Consider the following 18,106-nt stretch of genomic DNA (forward strand, 5'->3'; position numbering starts at 1 on the left):
TTTCTGAGCAGAGATGCTGCCTGCCTCCTAACCAATGCAGCAATTCCCCATCGCTCCCCTTGAAAGGAGCTGGAATCATAATCCGGAGAGTGAGCGAGTGATGCGGCTGCTGCACAGAGAGAGACCAAGAGGAAGAAAATTGGAATATGTGCCTGCCTCAGCAGCACTGCAGTGGTAAAGCCACAGACTGACTCCATGCACGTTACTGTTCTTTATGCATTGCTACGGAGAGCCCAGCAGTGGGGATGAAATGCATCAACGTCCTTTTTTACCATGTCTCTATTGTCATCATGCATTAATTGCTGAGAGTTATTTTCCTTCCTGTGGCTGACTGCCTGCATCTCTTCTCGTACTGCAGGAGACAGTGAGGGAGAGAGCACAGCACCAGCCGGTGTCCTGTCCCACAAAGAGGATTCTGCATGATGTGCCAGTGCAGTCAGGAGCTGCTGCAATGGTGCACAGAACCTCTGGAACAGCTGGATTCAGGATTATTAATGCTTTATAAAGGTGTCCCAGACTCCATCTAGCAATCAGCCGAGACATTGTCTGCCCTTTGGGGCTTGCTGACTGCTTTCTATTTTCCTCATTACTGCTTTCGCACTCATCTGGGTCGACAGCATTTGAGCAAAGGGAAGGGACTTTCTTGGTCAGGAGCTGGAGGGTGCTGCGTGGAAAGTGAGCTCTGGAGGGAACTGCAGTCTGACCGGCCATGGCTCAGGCAGCGAAGCAGCTGAAGAAAATCAAAGATATTGAGGCTCAGGCTCTGCAGGAGCAGAAGGAGAAGGAAGAATCTATTCGCAAGCGCAGGAACCGCTCTCGGGACCGGAAGAAAAAGGTGAGTGGCACTGGGGCGAGCAGCCCCATATCATGATGCCTGCGCTGGTGGCAGTGACTGCTGTTTGTATTTGGTGGGGTAGATGACAGAGGGACAGTTTGGTCCCTGTATGGGTCTATATGCAGTCAGCACAAGAAACAGTCTGACAAACAGAGGACAACTTTTGGGGCCAGGAATCTGCTGTCTGTCCTAATAGCTTAGGTGGGGAAGGTGGGGGGAAAGAGGGAGAACTATAAAAAAGCCTGGTGAAGGAAGAAAGGAAGTGGAGGGGGTTGTCAAGGCAGCTAAAGAGACTCACTCGGCCCATTAACAGATTTGATCTCTAAGACAAAATTGCTGGCTTCTAGCTTCATGCAGTTTCCCAAAGTTGCGCTGTGTCTGCAGAGCAAAGGGGCAAAAGACCCCCAACCCCTTTCTCAGGTACAGAAGCAGTGGTGTTGTCTCACCCCATGGCCTGCTTAATCCCCGACAGGACACTGAAACTGGGGTGCAGTGGCAGCAGGAACCTGACAGAGAAAGTGTTTTTGTTCAGGGGACTGAGCTCTGCTGCTGCTTATGGCCAGCTGCATTTGTGCATAGGACATGGGCCATCCCTCAGCAAAGGCCTGGAACCTGCTGGCAGCAGGTGAAGGGGGGTCAGGAGCAAGAAGAGGTGTCTTTCCCCTCTGTCGAGACTGATGTGCTGGAGCCTGGGCTCCACCAGCCGTTCCACGCTGTAGCTCCTCTCTGGAAAGTCACTGCCAGGTTTTTTTTTTGCCACTGGCTTCCTGCAGGAGCAGGCACGTTGCTTTGCTGCCCCTTGAAGACCTCTTGGACTGAATGTTCTTCTCACAGCAGGGCCTGAGGGTGTGTGTGTGCTATGCACCAATGCAGAGGCAGTGAGGAGAGGTAAGACCAAGGGTAATCAAGGATATATGTGAGAAGAGGTTGCAATATAGGGATGTCTTAGGTGGGCTTCTCCTCTGCCTTTAGCAAAAGACTTTGAGACTTCCATGCGCCCCCTCTAAGCAAGAGCCTCTCAGCAGAGCTCTACCACTTGGAGCATCTCAATAGCTGTATCCTGAGAGTCCTGAGGAGAGTCTTGCTGAGATGCTTGGGACGGGCACCACTAACCAAACCCTTTGGCTTTTATTCTTTCTGCCACACTGCTGGACAACTGCCGGTTCAGGCTGTCTGGGCTGATCCTGGGCGCTGGAATTCCTAGATTTCATTCATCCCTGTTCTGGTGAAGGCTCACTCTGTGAGTCTTTGAGAAAAGCACCCTCTTCCCTTCTGCCTCCCACCACCCAGAAGCACAGTGTACATGTGTCTTGGTGATGTGTTGGGAAATCCAAAGATACCTGCAAAGTGTCTGGACTTCCTCAGGTGGAAGGTACTAGAGAGGGCACCTTCTTGGCCGGCTCGTTGTGTGAGACCTGAGTCGTACTTCCTGCCAAGACATGGAGTGGTGCAAGTGAGGGAGCTGGAGAAGCTGAATCCACCCAAAGGGATCTGCTGCCCTGGGGTGGGAGAGACCTTGCAAGCCTTTTGTAGTGTACTATTTGTGATTGTCACAGCACGGGGAGCATGGAGCAAGGTCTCCTTGCAGAAACCAGCAGGGCTGTGGTGGGCTGAGGGGGAGCTGATGATCTTCAGCTGTCCCCTCCCGAGGGGTGAACCCTGGGAATGTACTGGGAAGGGGGACCTGCTGGTGTCCCAGCTCGGTGACTGTGGCCAGGACAGGCAGAGCTCCTCTGCACCCTCCTGCTGCTCTTGGAACAGAAGCTGGGTGTGGGGACATTTGCTTTTCTTAACACCAGGCCATGAGTCCAAGCCAGCCCAGGAGTGACCTGTGTCTGCAAAGAGTGGCTGATGAGGGGGAGGTTGGTGGGCACATTGAGGACAGAGGTGAAGTCTGCAGACAGCAGGAGTTGGGTGTGAGGTCTTTCCGCTGCCACGATGTCGAATGCTGCCTTCTTCAGTGGTGACTGCTGACTGCCCGCAGGCCCACGGCTTCTCCCTGCAGGGACCCTCAAACCTGAGGTTGATGGAGCAGCTTGTCTCGCACGTTGCCAGAGGGCTGTGAAGCGATTTGGGAGTGAAGAACCACCAAACCAGAAGGTTTTGCTATTGAGCCAACTCTGTCTTTTTACCCCTGGCCACCCAAGTCTGAGTGTCTCTAGTGGTGGTGGAAGTCTCCCCGGGGCCAAGCTGATGGCTGCCAGGATGTGTTGGAGTTTCTCATTCTGTTTTGTTGTGGAGGCTGTGGGCGTTTAACCTGTGTATGCCGGGGTGTCTGCACGGGGCTCGTGCTGTGTCTGTCCAAAGCCTCTCTTCCGAAAGGCTCCGCACGGTTTTGTCCCCAGGTCCTTCTGCTCCCCCAGCAGTTCCTCTGCCTCTTGCTTTGTGTACAGAAATAGGTTCTTTCAGGCAGAGGCTGTTTACTTGCTCTGTGTTTGCACAGTGCAGCGTATCAGCATCTTGATTTATGACTGAGCCTGCTACGCACCACTGCAATGCAAGTTATTATTAGAGGGGTAACCTATGATCCAGGGGAGGGCTGGCATGGCACGAAGCAGTGGAGAGGGCCAGAGGAAGGAGATAACAGACCCAGAACAACTTTCTTCTCATCCCATGCAAGCTGATGTTATGTCTTGAGGCATGAGAGCTTTGTATCCTTTAGCATTTCCAGCCATTTCTGTGTGGTTGTGTGTCCCATGAACTGCACGGTTGAATCCTGTGGGAACCTTGTGTCCTGCGATACCTGGAGGCAATGAGTTGTTATTTAATGCTGTGTTGACCAAAACCCTTCTTCTTTGACCATGATTATATTTGTTGCTTTTTAGTTTCCATGGCAATTTCTTGGATTTTGTATTAAGAGCATGTAACGAGAACCTGATTGACCTTGTACTGTCCATTTTTGTGTTGTGTGCCTCTCATCTGTCTCTCAGCACAGGGGTGGTCCAGGTCTATAACCTTGTCACTCCTCCAGTATTCCCTGCCCCCAGCCGTTGTGACTCAGACAATAAGAATTGATGTTTCATTTGACAGGGGCTGCTTCGAGGACTTAAGGAGCAGTGTCTTGTCACTCACCCTCCTTCTCTGTGCAGCCTCCCCACACTTGTGTTTTGGGCTGAGCTGTCTATTTGACACATCATGAAGAGTCCTCTGCGGGCTCTGCAGCGTGGCTGGAGGTGGCCTCAGCCTGAGGATGACCCCAGGGCAGCTTTCAGCATCCCGTCCCTTCCCGCATTTAGTGCAAGCGCTAATTGTGAGGAATCATGGGGTGTAGCATAATGTATTGGTGGCTTTTCAGGGCGCCCTGCAGACAGAGCAGCCCGTGAACGAAGGAGGCTGTGAACTGAATAACAGAAGTTCACTGCTGTTGGAGAATTTGCCAAGCATCATCTGGGTTGGCTTCCTGCTATTCCTGCTGCAGTATCCCAGCTCCAGATCTCTGTGCCTTTTGCTCAGATGGCCAGTTTGCAGGGACCAGAGCCACTCAGTTACAGCTGCTGGGCTCATATGGAGCCCGAGTGTGGCCTGAGTGTGGCCACCTGCACTGACAGGCCAGTGGTGACCGACAGCAGCAGCATTGGTGCTTTGGATGCAGCTATCTCTTTTTTTGTGGTTCTGGGGAGTCGTGATGGCGAAGAATGCTCCCTTTCACTGCAGGTGCTGTGGTCAGGCTCCTCGAGAGGCAGAAACCCTCACATGGAAGTCACTTAACAGGTATGGTCCTGCCTTCTGCAGGATTAGTGGGGAGCAGCACAACACACTCTGAGAATGTGATGTTTTGATGCAATTTGTGAGGCAGGTCTGTTACTTGTTATGTGAACACACTGCCAGCGAGTCCTCTTTAAGTTGCATGTGTCTTGTTGTGCTTACGCATTAAAGGTAGAAAATGGACCAAATCCTTTTCCAGGAATTCTGGAAGCACTAGCAGTGTTCACCAAAGAGGTTGTCAGGAAGGGCCCAAAATGTCTAACCCCCGGACTGTGGCCCGAGTACTTGGCTCGACCTTGGTTTCAAACCTACATCCACAAGCAACTGTCAGCTCTGCCGAGTGCCCTGAGGCAGGTTGCTGGTGCTGGCAGAGCCTGCAACTGGATCTGCTTTGGCTGAGACTAATCAACAAAAACTAATAATTTTATGAAAATAATTCTTCCTATTGCAGTACACTCATTCTGATACCAAATTCAGCCAAACGTCCAGTCAAGCATGAAGAGAGGCAGAGACCTTCATCCGAGGAGTACAGAGAGGCAGATACCAGCTGTGGGAGAGCTGGATGCTGGAACCCCTAAAACATCTATGACAGGAGCACTATGCAGCAAATAACACCAACAGCACTTCAGCAGCAGCAAGGCTAATAATGTCCAAAGAACTCCTCGAGTACACGTGTGAAAGCATGTGCAGTCTGTGTGCAGCATAACTGTGGCCACTGGATTAAATAACGATCTAACCAATAGCTCAGATGAAAATTTCTGTGATAATTGCTATCAATGTTTAAATGATAAATTATTGGTATGAAAGATGTGATACATTCTCTCAGTATGTTCAAAGTCAGTTTTGCTTGGACATCTAAAGGATAGAGGACAGGGCTGCCTGAATTTACCACTTTTTTTTCTCTTTTTTTTTGGGGGGGGCGGGGATGGAGGGGGGCAACGAGGAACAAACTACTTTTCTATTTCCACTCCTGTCTAGTTTTTTTTTTTTTCTTGCAAGTATCCAAGGGTAAGACAGTCTCTTGTTGTGGATTTGTAGAGCATCTCACACAATGCAGACTTGAATGGTAAAAGAAAATGATTCCTAGTAAGAAACTCTCTGCATAAAACTCCTTGCATTTTTTCTAAATGTCCTTTTGCAGGAAACAGTACACAAGACCAGTCTGAGGGTTCCTGACTCCACAGTGCAGGCTGGCACCCGTGTTTGGTGCAGTGTTTCTCCTGCACGCTGCAGAGGAGATATTTTAGTGCTCACTATTACACACTGAAATACATCACAGCAGGAGTGGCTGGAGGGTGCTTCAGAGAAGGGAGACAAGAGGGTGTGAGAGAGGGTTTGAAATAGGTGGGAAAGAGAGAGAGGTGTTTCTGTTTGGCAGAAGCTGCGGTGGAGAAAGCTCTTCCAGCAGCTGGAATGAAATAGTGGGAAAGGGCAAAGGGAGCACAGAGGATGGAATGACTCTCTTTGTATTCTCAAGCATGGGTAAGGAATAAATGTGAACATAATTGGCTGACATCAACTGTCAGAAGAAACTCCAAGCTTAGGTGAGTTGGGAGAGGAGCTAGATCCTGGATAGGCAGCTCTGAGAAGATTGAGGCAATGTGGAGGACGCTAATGAGAATGCTTTTGCATTGAAGAAATTTTGCGTTCTTAGGAAGCTAGTGAAATGTGGGAAGTAGACCAAGTCAAGTTGGGTTTGGAACAGCAGGTACAAGCTCAATCAGACAGAGAGCAATTTCAGATGGTTCCTTAATAGGACAATTGAATGGTCACATGGGGTGGCCATGCTCATGGTTGTGTGACATGCAAAAGAGATCACTCCCTGCTGTTCACTGATGAGCTGTATAAGGGTGGAACTTAAGTCCAAGCTTAGGATCCCTGAGATGGAAAACCCAGACACCTCTGCGAGAATTATGCAATAAACACGAGAACCTGGGGTGTGAAATCACTGCTGGAGTGCTGCCAAGGAGAACCCACTTGGGGTATTCTCTCTGCTTGCGTGCCATCCTTGCCAAGGGCTGTCATTAAGCAGCAGCCTTCAGGTGGCATGGGGTTTAGAGGGGCTGCAGAGAAGATACTGATGGACAGAAGGAGAGGGCAAAGAATTTCAGACGACCTGGACTGCAGGTGGCTTGGAACATCTCCAGGATAACTGGACTTCCAAGCACCATTGTGCACTCCACCCATGGATGTCTGGCCTGGTACAGTTGCTGGATTGGGCTATCTGGATTCTTGCATTCTGTGGCAGTAGATCCTGCCAAAGATGTGATGTGGCTGTCAGCCACCCAGGGCTTCACTGGCTGCTGGGACCTGTGTTGATATCTAACCTGCAAGCTGGAGCTCACCAGCAAGAGAAAGGACCATGCGACCTGCAGAGTCTTGGAGCACAAAGCTCCTGCTCCTGGAGCAACAGCTCCAGCTGCAGCTTCTGCTGTCTCCCACTGAAAGTTTTGTTGGTTCCATCAGCCAGAAATCCTCCTGCCCCTCCTTGCATTGAAAGGGCAACAATTATGCAGGCACTTTCCCTGAGAAGTTCACCAGCTTGTCTGTGGCACAGCACTGAAGAAGGCACCTTCAGGACCATCTGGGATCAGCACAAGGTGAGGCCATGAGGACACCAGATGCTCCAACCATTGGCAGCAGCTCTTTGCAGCCAGGATTGTGTGTGTGGGCTCCAGTATTCTCTGTCTGAGGCATTTCTTCTGCAAAGGAATTGGAGCCTTCTGCCTGGAACATGATGTTATTGTGCAATGGAGAGAGAAGGGGCATGGGATATCAGGACAGCCAAAGCCTTGAGACTCAGAGAAGCCCCAGCTTTTACCACTCTGAATGTAATCAGAGGGACAAAGAATTAAACGGTGTGACTAGGAATGGGATCAATCGTTAGCTATCTGGCTATTATGTAGGCTTTCAAAAGGATTTTGCAAATCAAAGGGTCATCTTAAACCTTCCTGTGGGCTATGTGTGCTGGGTTCAAGGCAGCAGTCCAGTGTTGAGTCTTTTCTGTTGTAAATGTCCAGTGTGTAAAGCTGGGAAGCTGTTTCGTATATGCAGCTGCTGGCAAATCGAGGCACAGCATGAGCTCCTTTAGAAGGGATCAGGCGCACTGAGGGAGGGAGCAATCATGGAGGATTTGCCCCCCACCTCTGCCCGGTGTGCCGATGGGGAACAGCTTTGTGTGACTGCAAGGTAACTGTGACCCTCTAGGCTCTGCCAAGGTTGTTGGGGAATCGAGTCCTGTCAGGATCTGGGCAGGATTACGTCAGCTGGCTGCACCGTCAGGAGATTCAGACCTCTGATTCATAGAAGCTTAATAAATATTTAGTTCTTGCTTTAGGCTGCTTGGGAAGTACAGGGGCTGTGTGTGATGATGACTTCCTCTGATGCTGTTTATCTGACCTGCCACTGGAGTCCTGTACGAATGGAAATGCTGTCAGGATTGAAAAAAGCATCAGTGTTACGCTGTACCGTACCGCTCTGCTCTCTGAGACCTGTGAGGGGATATTGTCTCACAACTCACTAAGGTTTCCACTCCATCTCTCTCTGTGTCTCCCTGGTGTAGAGTCAGCAGGAAGAACAGGCTGTTTCAAACTTAGCTTTGACTGAACTCTGTCCAATTTCACTCGCTGCTGCTCACAATCACCCTCTAGCATTTTCCTATTAGGTTGCAATGAACATGTACTGGTTATAATGGGAGCATCTGTGCTCCCAGCATTTTTATTTTCTTTCCAGTGTTTGCATTAGGTATGGGGGGGGGGGATGGCAGAGGACAGTACATGGCATATTTGTGTGTAGGGGGGAAAACAGCAATGCAGAAATTATCCTGATCTCAGTGTTACTTCACAGTGGGGAGGTTACAAGAGTTTCTGAGTGTCGGTTTCTCACTGCATCGTTTGTTGCAATGGGCACAGAACAGGAGCTCTCTCAAGTGGCCCAGTTAGAAAAATTGGAACATTTATATGGTAGCAGTTTCTCTCTCGTGTTTATCTTTTTCTTCTTTCACTGTCTGCTTTGCCCTTTGCAGGATGTGGTGCCAAGAGAGCCTGGTCTCTCAGATAATGTGAGCTAATATATAATGAACCGTGTTTGACTTGGGAAGTCCATCCCTTTCCCAGTAAATAGTTGTACACAAATACTAAAGTCAGTTGTAAGTGAAGAACAGCTTGTACAGTACGTAGCCAGCACGGCATTTTAGAGCTTGTGCCTGTGTCCTTTCTTGACATTTCCAGGCAGGAGGGAAATGCAGCACTGTGATGGGAGGGAGAGCAGCAGAACACAGCAAAATACAGCAAAATATATCAGAATACAGGCATTGGGGCAGGAGGCATGTCAGGTCAGAGCAGACCCTGCTGCTGCGGGGACTTGCTGATGGGGAGGAGGCACTGCGGGGAAGCTGTTGCCATTCTGCTCTGCTGCTCTGCAGGCTCTTAAATTATTCAGGTAATAATGGCATCTATATGTGCTTGGTGAGCCCACCCATTATCAAGGTACTGGAATGAGGTGAGCAACGTCTGAAATCCTGTAGCTTTCAGAAATCTGGTTTGGGAGCTTTCAAACTGTGCCCCATCCTCAGCGCCTGGTCCCGTGGCCAAGGTGTCTGCCCAGGAGGGCGCTTGCCGTGAGGGTGAGCCCTCTCTGGAGCAAGTGCTTCAGGAAGATGAGACACTAAGGAGAGTGCCCTTTGTGAAAGTCCTGGGCTCGACAGCCTGTGGGGCTCAGTTTATTCACGGTGGGAAGCAGCATGTAGTGTGCTGAAGCTGAGGTACAGCAAGCTACATCTGAGCTCAAAGGAAAGCAGCTTTACAGAGTGCTAAAATTAGAAGTTTAGTCTGAATTATGCTAATTTGTTTTAATTGTCTAAGTATGTCAAGGTTCTTCAGAAATGTACCCTCTCTGTGCTGGTCTGGGAAGGTGCAGCAGCACTGGGGGTGTGATGGAAGGATGGGTCAAGGATTGCAGAGATTTCTGGGTTCCCTGCCCTACTTACATCGCTCCAGCAGTCCTCACCTCCAGCTCTCAAGATGCCATGAGGGTAGATTCTGAAAGCGTTAGCCCTGGATTGTTCAGACCAGCCTTGTTAAAATCTTAGATGAACCTCCGGGGTGCAGGGAAGTTCGTGACACCTTCTCTCTATAAGGGGGGAGAATAGGGGTTCTGCTCAGTATGGCAGAACCATCTGAAAATTTACATTTCCTTTCACAGCTGAACTATGTCATGTTTTGAGCCACAGCGCTGCAAACAGCAGCAAAATTCAAGCTCCCTTCCTATTTGCAAACCAAATTTTGCTGACTGGGTGAAACATTAAGCCAGAGCTGTACATTTCTGTGTAGGGGCTGCTAATGTAGGGGACTATGTGAAATCTATGGCTTCAAAATGTGGCAGCCTCAGTGAAAAATCTACAGCAGAAACAAAGCAGCAGGTATGCGCTGAAGTGTCTTGGGAGGCGGAGGGAGAGAATGCAGCAGCGGGAGAGCATTTAGAAAACAGACGAGGTTTCTATATTTATACAGAGATGAGGAAAGAAGGAGACAGTGAGTGCGCGCGTGTTTGTGTGTGCGTGTGTCCAGGTCACTGAGAAGACTCCTGTTCAAGCCAAAAGGTACTGCAGCAAGAAGCAAGCAGAAAAGAAGGCTATGGTCTGTCACTGCACTGTGGGGACAGGACTTTTCAGGGCTTGTAGGGAGCATTCCTGTGCCTATGTTGGGCCTTTTAAATGGGAAAGGCAGAGGCCAGTGTGCTGAAATCCTTTGCAGAATATAAACTATATTAGACTTTTAACTAATTTGATGGTCTCTGCAAAAGAATAATAAATATTTTCACCTTTTTACAGTGTCATTTGTCCAGAAAACTTAAGGCTTCCAGATACTCTGCAGGAAATGCATAGTGTATTCAGAGTCCATTTAGTTCTGTCATGATGCCATGCCTGGAATGGTGAGCATTGTGTCTTTCCCAGGACTTGCTGATTACAGCACAAAACAAAGAATAAGATAAATGCTATGTGAATGTGCTGGTTTGGTGGGTGAGACAGACAGGTGTGGGGTGAGCTAAGGGCAGTTTCAGCTTTAACAGTGCCCTTCCCGACTTGCACAGAGCATCTCTGAGCACAGGGAAGATACTGCCCTTTCTGTGGTTTCCCCATGAGCACTGTGCAGATTTCTGCCTGCTGGCCACGGGCAGCAAAGATGCTGACCCATCACTGTGATTGCTCCATCTACATCTCGTTCCAGTTCTGCCCCCTGTCATCTGGCGCTTTCACGGACCTTGAGGCAGTGCAGATGCCTGGCACCCTGACGCACTGGATGGGATGTACTCTGAGGGTCTGTCATCTGTTTTAAGGGACATGCTGGGAGCGAGTAGAGGGTAGTGTCTGTACTATCACCTCACAGGGACGAAGCTGTCTGCTGAGCTCTCTGATCAACTGAACCTGGTCACACAGGGTTTCAGAGCCTTGCCATTGGTGAGTGTTGTGGGAAATGCTGTACTTGGCTTTCCAAGCATTTGACCCTTCCACCTCCAAACATGCTGCTATTAAATTCACTATCTTTGCAGATACTTCAGCAGCTTGCTTTCCTTCCTCTGTTCCCAGTTGCAGGCACTGAGAGCTGTGTCCAAACATGCATACATCGCTCTGCTTGGAGAAACTGTTCTGCTGAACAGTAGATGCTGGTTTCTTCTATAGCCCAGCTTTAAGTTGTCATTTACAGGTTAACTGTTGTGAATGGCACTCAGAGACCTTGGAATCTCATGCAAATACAGAGGGTACTGGGCAATCTCATAAGGCTGTACCATCAACCTGCTAGCTCCTCTTGTCTAGCAGCCTTCTGGTGCACAGTGGTGAGGTTTTCCTGCTGTTTCTTGGAGTAATGCCTTGGCTGTGCTGCTGGAGGTACTATAGTCTGCTTTGCTGTGTATCTGGCCGCTCTGACGTAGGAATTTGCAAAGAAGGAGATTCTTGTGCTGGTACTTTGGATGGGTGTTGAACATGACTGGCTTTGCTCTTGGAACTGGAGAGTCCAAAGCAGGACAGTCTCTTTTGCTTCATTGTTCTCTATAATCTTTTCAAAACAAAGTTAAGCTGGTGTTATCAGCATGTGGAAAGATTCAGAAACTACCAACCTTTTTAACACCTTGTATTAGTTGGCTGGGAGAAGCAAAATCTTAACATGCAACATATCAAAACTGTGAAAATATACTGCCACACAAGGCAAATTCTTTCAAGTCTGCTGTCCCTCTTTTTGCCAGTGTCACACAAGCTGTAGTGATGGAGCAGAGAAATAGCTGCTTTGGGCTGTACATGCTTCCAGCGGAGAGCATCTGTCAGAGCCGTAGGCAGAGGTGAGACGCCAACCAAGCTCTTTCTTCCATTCATCTGAATGGGGAGGGGAGAGAGTTAAAAGGGATCTTCCTTTGGTCTGTCTGGGAATCAGCTGAGCTCTGTCAATGATAGAAGTGTGAGCTCTTACTGTGTGCTGTAATCATATGCACCTCTTCCTTTCCTAGGTTCTTACTCTGCTATTTGAATCAATAATGTTCTACTGTAAATTATTTCCATGGATTTGGTTATAGGAGTAAATAGCATGTTCTTAAATAAGATGCTAAACTTAATAATCCAGTGTCCTTGAATTAGGAATCCCTGCATAGAGTTTCTTTTGTTTTGAGGTGTTGGTTTGGGTTTTCTTTCTTTGCTTCTTTCTTTTCCCCCCTCCATTTGCCTTGTGGTAGATGAAAGTACTCAAGCTGGCAGTGGGCTTGGGGAGCAGAGTGTGGGGTGGTGGTGTCCTAGAGAGTTCTCCGAAAGGGAAAACTTAACTAATTGACTTTTGATGTTGAACTGACTTCACTGCAGCAAGGAATGTTATGGCTCCCCTTCCCATCTTTAATGCTGAAACAGAAATATCTGTGGGCTGCTGCCTTTGGCATGGGGATATTTCGGCTCTAGGAAATGCCTGCATGGGATCTGTATTTGGCCTGCAGGCTAAAATTTTCTAAGCTTTTTCATTCTTCAGCTCTTTTCCTGGCAGAATCATCTCAGCTCGGGGTGACAGTAGATTTGGTCCAAGCAGGAATTGCTCAGTGGAGCATGGCACAGCAGCTCTCTTTACACGCAGCTTGGACGTGCCACCGCACTGATGCATAGCAAGGCGCTCCTGTTAAAGAGCAACTGATGGTCAGCAGGCTGACCCCCTTTCTCTGGGTGCCGTGAAAAATGCTTCCTGTCAAGCCTGCTGTCAAACGGCTGCAGAGCTGAGATTGCAGTAAGAGGAGCTGCAGTATCACAGGACAAAAGTATAAAATATCTGCTGCCTATCAGTACTGTATCAGCAAAACTCCTTCTCAAAACTTGTGCACTCATCCCTGCCAACAGTGAGTCCGCCTCTCAGACCTGCCAGAGAAGTTCTCCAAGGCCACCAACGGCTCAATAAGGCAAGATCACCCTCTCTCCATCCAAAATCCGAGGCAGCAGCATTTGCTGTCTCCTGACAACATTTCAGCAGGGATCAGCAGCAGCTCCCTGTGGGGCCTCCCCACAGGCGACGTGGCACCACCACCATCAGCAGCAGAGCGGTCACAAGGGATGTTAATTCTGCATTTCTTGCACTGCCACAGACGCTGTGGGTAAATTGCAGATATCTGGGCAGAGGAGCTGGCATCTTTCACTAATTCCCTTTGCTTTGAAGTCATGCTTTAGAGCTAAGTGTACCGTGAGGACTCTTGGAGCGAGCTGATTTTTCACTCTGCTCGCGGCTGCGATAGCAAAGAAGCGTCTTCACAAGACTTGGATATAAAGTCCATTCACTGCGAAGGGACATTCCATGTTGGAAGTTTCCATCTGAACAGACTCTGCAGAGGTGGTGCGTTTTGTCCATTTTGCTGCAGCGTTGCACACAGAGGAGCAGAATGGAGGGTGCCCAGTAATACCGTATAAACCATTAGTTTGTTCTTGACAGAGAGAATCTATTGTAACATACTGGGAGAAAAAAAGGAGCTCAGCAGAGCTTCCTTTATTGTTCTTGTGAGATTTCTGGAAAAAAAACCCCAAACTAAGCAAGTAATGCACTTTTTGTCCTCTCGAGCTGCAGCTGCTGCAGTTGTCTCCCCACCCTCAAGATGTCTGCTGTTTACTGCTGAGCTTTGCCAGCAGGTTAGCGAGATAAAGTTAGGCTTGTTTAATCATGAAAAGTACCTAAAAAATACACGTATATAATTTTTATGTTTTAATTAAAAGACGTACATGACATGCCAGTGATATGATTGGAAGCTTCCAGGAAACAACAGAAATTTAAGGTATCTCTTTGGGTGCCCAACCATGAAAACAATTTTGGACCTAATTTGGACTTAATTTTGGCTATATTTTTGAAGACCAGCATGAACAAACATGCGTACAAACATGTTGTTTGAGGATGTTGTGACTTTGAAGAGGCACTAAGGCTTGCAAAGAGGTAGGAGAACTGACTGTAATGCTGGAGTCTTCCAGCAGGCCCACACTCCAGACTATGGGGTAACGCACCAAAGCAGCTGCGATGAAACCGCTGTGCTTTCACATCTGTGCCACGGTGGGCATCCTGGCTGGAACATGTTTCTCAATCTCTACCTGCTGGCAAGTGAAGATGGGTCCTCTTTTCTTTTGAAAAGAACTTGAGGAAGCCCAAAGAGCAAATAATTCATAGGATTTTCTTTCCTGTTTCATTCCATTCACAGGCATTCACAGCCAGGGTATTCAGTGTAAACCAGGTGCTTAGACTCCCCCTATACTCCAAGAAATTAAAAGGAGAAAATCTAAAGGTTTTAGGTGAGCCGGCTATCCAGCATCCTCTATCCTGTCAAAGATCCCGTGATGCTTTTCTCAATAAAGTGTGTGTGTGTGTGTGTACACGTGTGTGAAAGTCAAGACCTTTCTCAGGTAATTGCATTCTGTTTCCTTCCAGTCCCTCGTTTCTCCAGTTCCTTGAGTTCTCTGCAGCAGTTCTGTGGTCTGCTGAAGGTCTTACTCTCGATATGGGAACACTAGTTTAGAGAGAGGCAAATGAATATAGAGGAAACTTTGCAATTCTGGAGTAGGTTGAATCTTGAAATGCAAGTGGTGGAAATGGATACAGATGTTCTCTCTGTAGGAGACTACTTTGGGTTTCTATGTTTCATATTGTCAAGGAAATTTTTTCAGAAGTCTAGCATAAAATCCCCTCAAATGTTTCAAATCTTGTGTACCCTCACATTTCAGACCATCTTGGGTTGTATTGACCTGGTAGCTCAGCGAGAACATGGGGTTTGCAGGGTCAGGTCTAGCAGTTCCTGGCACTGACAGCGTTGGTTTTTGCAAAGCCTCAGGGAATCCTAGTGCTAAATGCTATAAGAGTATTCGTATTTGAAGGTAAGCAGTTGTGCATACTCCTGAGCCTGGAGGATCCTTGCGATGCAGGGGATCTCTGTGAGCTGCTGGGGAGGGGATCAAGCATCCTGCTCTTCTGGGGCTCGCACAGGCTGTTTGTCGTTTGGAATGACTCCCTCCTCCTCTGCCTGTGATGCAGTGGGAGATGGGGACAGTGTTATGCTGCTCCTTGGCTCTGCTGACTTTTCTGTGGCCTGTGACAGCCCTTCCCAATTCCCCATTAACTACTCTTTGCATACCACTCCCGGGTGCTCAGCTCCCAGCACTTGGTGCCAGTGCTGATAACCTGGAGTCACAGCATCTTATTTTTGAATCACTGGGGGAGACGTGGGGGGATTTTTTATTAATAACCCAAATTACCCCATGAAATAGCAGCTTGTCTGATGTTAAATATTAAGCTCCACTAAGTGGGTGAGCCAGAGTGCAGGACCAACAGTGTGCTGGTAACGGCTCTGTGAAAGGACATGGCAGTGGTTCCAGCCAGCGTGCATTTATCCTTGCTCCTTGGAGAGCCTTCCATCTTCAGGGCAGTCAGTTGCTCCTCCACACAGCGCCACAGCTTCTGAATGGCATTTTGCAGGCTTTAAACAGATCAGCACATCAAAGGCTGGCGGATCCTCTCCCTGACGTTGCCATGGCAGCGGCAGCTGAGAGGATTTGGATGTTTCTGGGATGGGATTGTGTTGCTGGGTGTGTTGGGGCAGAGCAGGGATGCATCACACACCAGGTCCTGGGTCACTGTGGGCATGAGCCATCCGGAGCTGCCTGTGGATCCCTTGCCATGTAAGGGGAGGGTCTGCCCAGCTCAGGGGGCTGCGGTGTAGGTCCCTGCGTTGGCACCACTCACCTCGGCTCCCTCCGGTCAGGGAGAGAAGGAGGGAGCCCTTCCCATGCTGCACCGCACGTGGAAGTAGGTCAGCTGAATTATACCCTCAGAAATTCTTGTTCCTCTCCACTGGCTCTCCAGGGAGGCGAGACAGCAAGCCCTGCTTCAGGCATTGACTCTGTAGGTGCCTGATGCTTATGGTGAGCCTGCCCTGGGGATGGATGCCTCAGGTGCCTCTTCTGTCCCCTGCAGCTCCACACATGGGATACAGTCATTTTCCAGGAGTGAACATAAAGATGAGCTTTAAACACTGTGAAAATGTGGCATTAGTCTGGCTGTGGAGAGGAGCTGTTGTACTGGTGTTGTGCAGGTGGCCAGTGAAGACTCCCCCACGTTTCCTGTATGGTGGCTGACAGACCCTTGAGGGGCAGGTTCCAGAGAGGCTTTGTTCCCAAAATTTTACTGCTGAGGCCAGGGAAAAGTGCTGATACTGCAGACATTCAGTGGAAATGGTCCACTGGGAGAAATAAAATAGTTGATCTCCTTCAATTTTAGAACAATAGTGAGATGCCCGTTAGATCTGTGAGGTCAGTAGAGCTCTGTCCTGTGGGTACAGGAGCTCACTCCTGTTCTGCAGAATTGCGCACTTTCCGAAGTACTGTATGAGTGAGTATTTCTGGGACTCAGCTTCTCTCATCTAGAGGCATCTTATGTAATTGAATTAGACCTTCGAAAAAGCTACTGTGCGATGAAATCATCCTAAATGCTGATCAGCGAGAGCAGGGCTGTGGGCATACAACAGAGATGTGCACATCTCTTCTGAATCATTCATTAATTACCCTTAAATGGAACTCATGGGTTTCAAGATTTCAAGTGGATTTTCTGCAGATCTGCCAAACTATTCTTCAGAGCATTGCAGTAACTGGAGAAAGGTGCAGGATGTTGTATTGTGGGCAGTGTGGAGTTTGCTTTTGGTGGAATCTGAAGAGTTACTGCTTTGTTTATTTTGGGGTTCATTGGGGTTTTTTTCTTTCTTCTTTTGTGGGGTTATTTGTTTGGTTTTTTTGGTGGTATTTTTTTAAACGGGAGCCAGAAGAGCAGAGACAAGTCCTGCTCTGTGAGCTGCTGCAGTATAAATATTTCATTATAATCTCAATGACTCTCACTGAACAATCCCCAGGAGCAAATATTAGTGACAGACGGGTTTTGCTAGCACTTTATAGTTTCACACATATTCTTTGCGATGCCTATTATGGATTTTGTTGTTGATGGTGTAACCCAGTTATTGCTTATCCAGCTCCCAGGAGGTGGGTGTCTAAAGACCCAGATCAATTAGATGTCACAGATGTTGCCTACAAATGGCTGGGTTGCATTTAAAATTCCACCAAGTTTCTTGCTAATCCTCCTCATTTTGTTAATTCTGCCCAGCTACATGCCAGGTCTCTCCAGAGGAAAAAGTCGACCGAGTTGCAGCCAACTGTGGTGTGAACACAAATTGGAATTAGTTTCTTTTCTGGTGCAAAACTTCCTGCCTCATTATTGGTATCTGAGCCCTTCATCAAACTCCAGAGAATGTCTGTATCAAATCACAGGTGTACAGCTGGTTCTGTTTCTTGCTGTAAATATTAAAGTAGAGACTTCCTCCTCTCCTCTGTGAGCTCCAGCAGAACTCTGGAAACCTGGCAGGTCCACAGGAGAAGCAGGTGACAGGATCTACCTCACAGAGGGCCTGGAGGTTGAAGGCTTTTCTTGCTGATACAAGCACAGAAGAAAATATTTTGACAAATCAGAAGAGGTTTACAGAAGTGGTTTTTAAGTTCTGAACTAATGTGACTGAGCAAGAAGACCTTGGTGCAGACCATGGCATCAGGTACATTGCAGACCCCAGAGACCAGGTGGGTGCTGAGAATGAAGGTACATTGAAAGTGTGGGGTCAGATCCGAGTTCTTGCTCTCTCGTTCGATGCTCAGCAGTGGAGCAGAAGGTTTCTTTCCGAGAGGAGCAGAGCACAGCCTGCCAGGTGGGACTGTGCATTCATCTGCTCGCACAGGAGGTCAGTCTGTGCTGCCCGCAGGCATGCACTGCAGCCAAGTGCTGGGTATCTCTCCATCCTGAGATCCCCAAACAGGCATAGCATTGAGGCCTCTCAATGGTCTTGTAGATGCAGCAGGGCCAAGTGGATCCAACAGGATCAATAGCTGGAGTGGACTATCTACAGCCCAACAAGGGTCTTGTTACGTCTTTCAGATTGGTACCTGCCTGAGTGCAAGCAGAAATCTGCACCATGAGCAGTAATTAAGAAGTGATTTGCCCTTGGCCCATATTGTGGGCATAATGCCAAACTCTGAGTTCC

At 48.5% G+C, this 18,106-nt stretch overlaps 1 protein-coding gene across 7 annotated transcripts in view; it reads left to right on the forward strand.

Moving 5' to 3' along the window:
- Positions 1-514: 514 nt before the first annotated feature.
- ANK1 (ankyrin 1) overlaps positions 515-18,106 on the forward strand; it is a 62,925-nt gene continuing 45,333 nt past the window's right edge. The window contains exon 1 of one of the 7 annotated variants that reach the window (XM_014955915.1): positions 515-835. In XM_014955915.1, coding sequence (XP_014811401.1) covers positions 710-835 — 126 coding nt within the window. In that variant the 5' untranslated portion in view covers positions 515-709. The remainder of the gene's footprint in view (positions 836-18,106) is intronic. The other 6 variants (XM_014955911.1, XM_014955909.1, XM_014955908.1 and 3 more) reach the window with 6 other exon arrangements.

Source organism: Calidris pugnax, unplaced genomic scaffold (assembly GCF_001431845.1).
Source record: "Calidris pugnax isolate Ruff unplaced genomic scaffold, ASM143184v1 scaffold314, whole genome shotgun sequence".
NCBI lineage: Eukaryota > Metazoa > Chordata > Aves > Charadriiformes > Scolopacidae > Calidris > Calidris pugnax.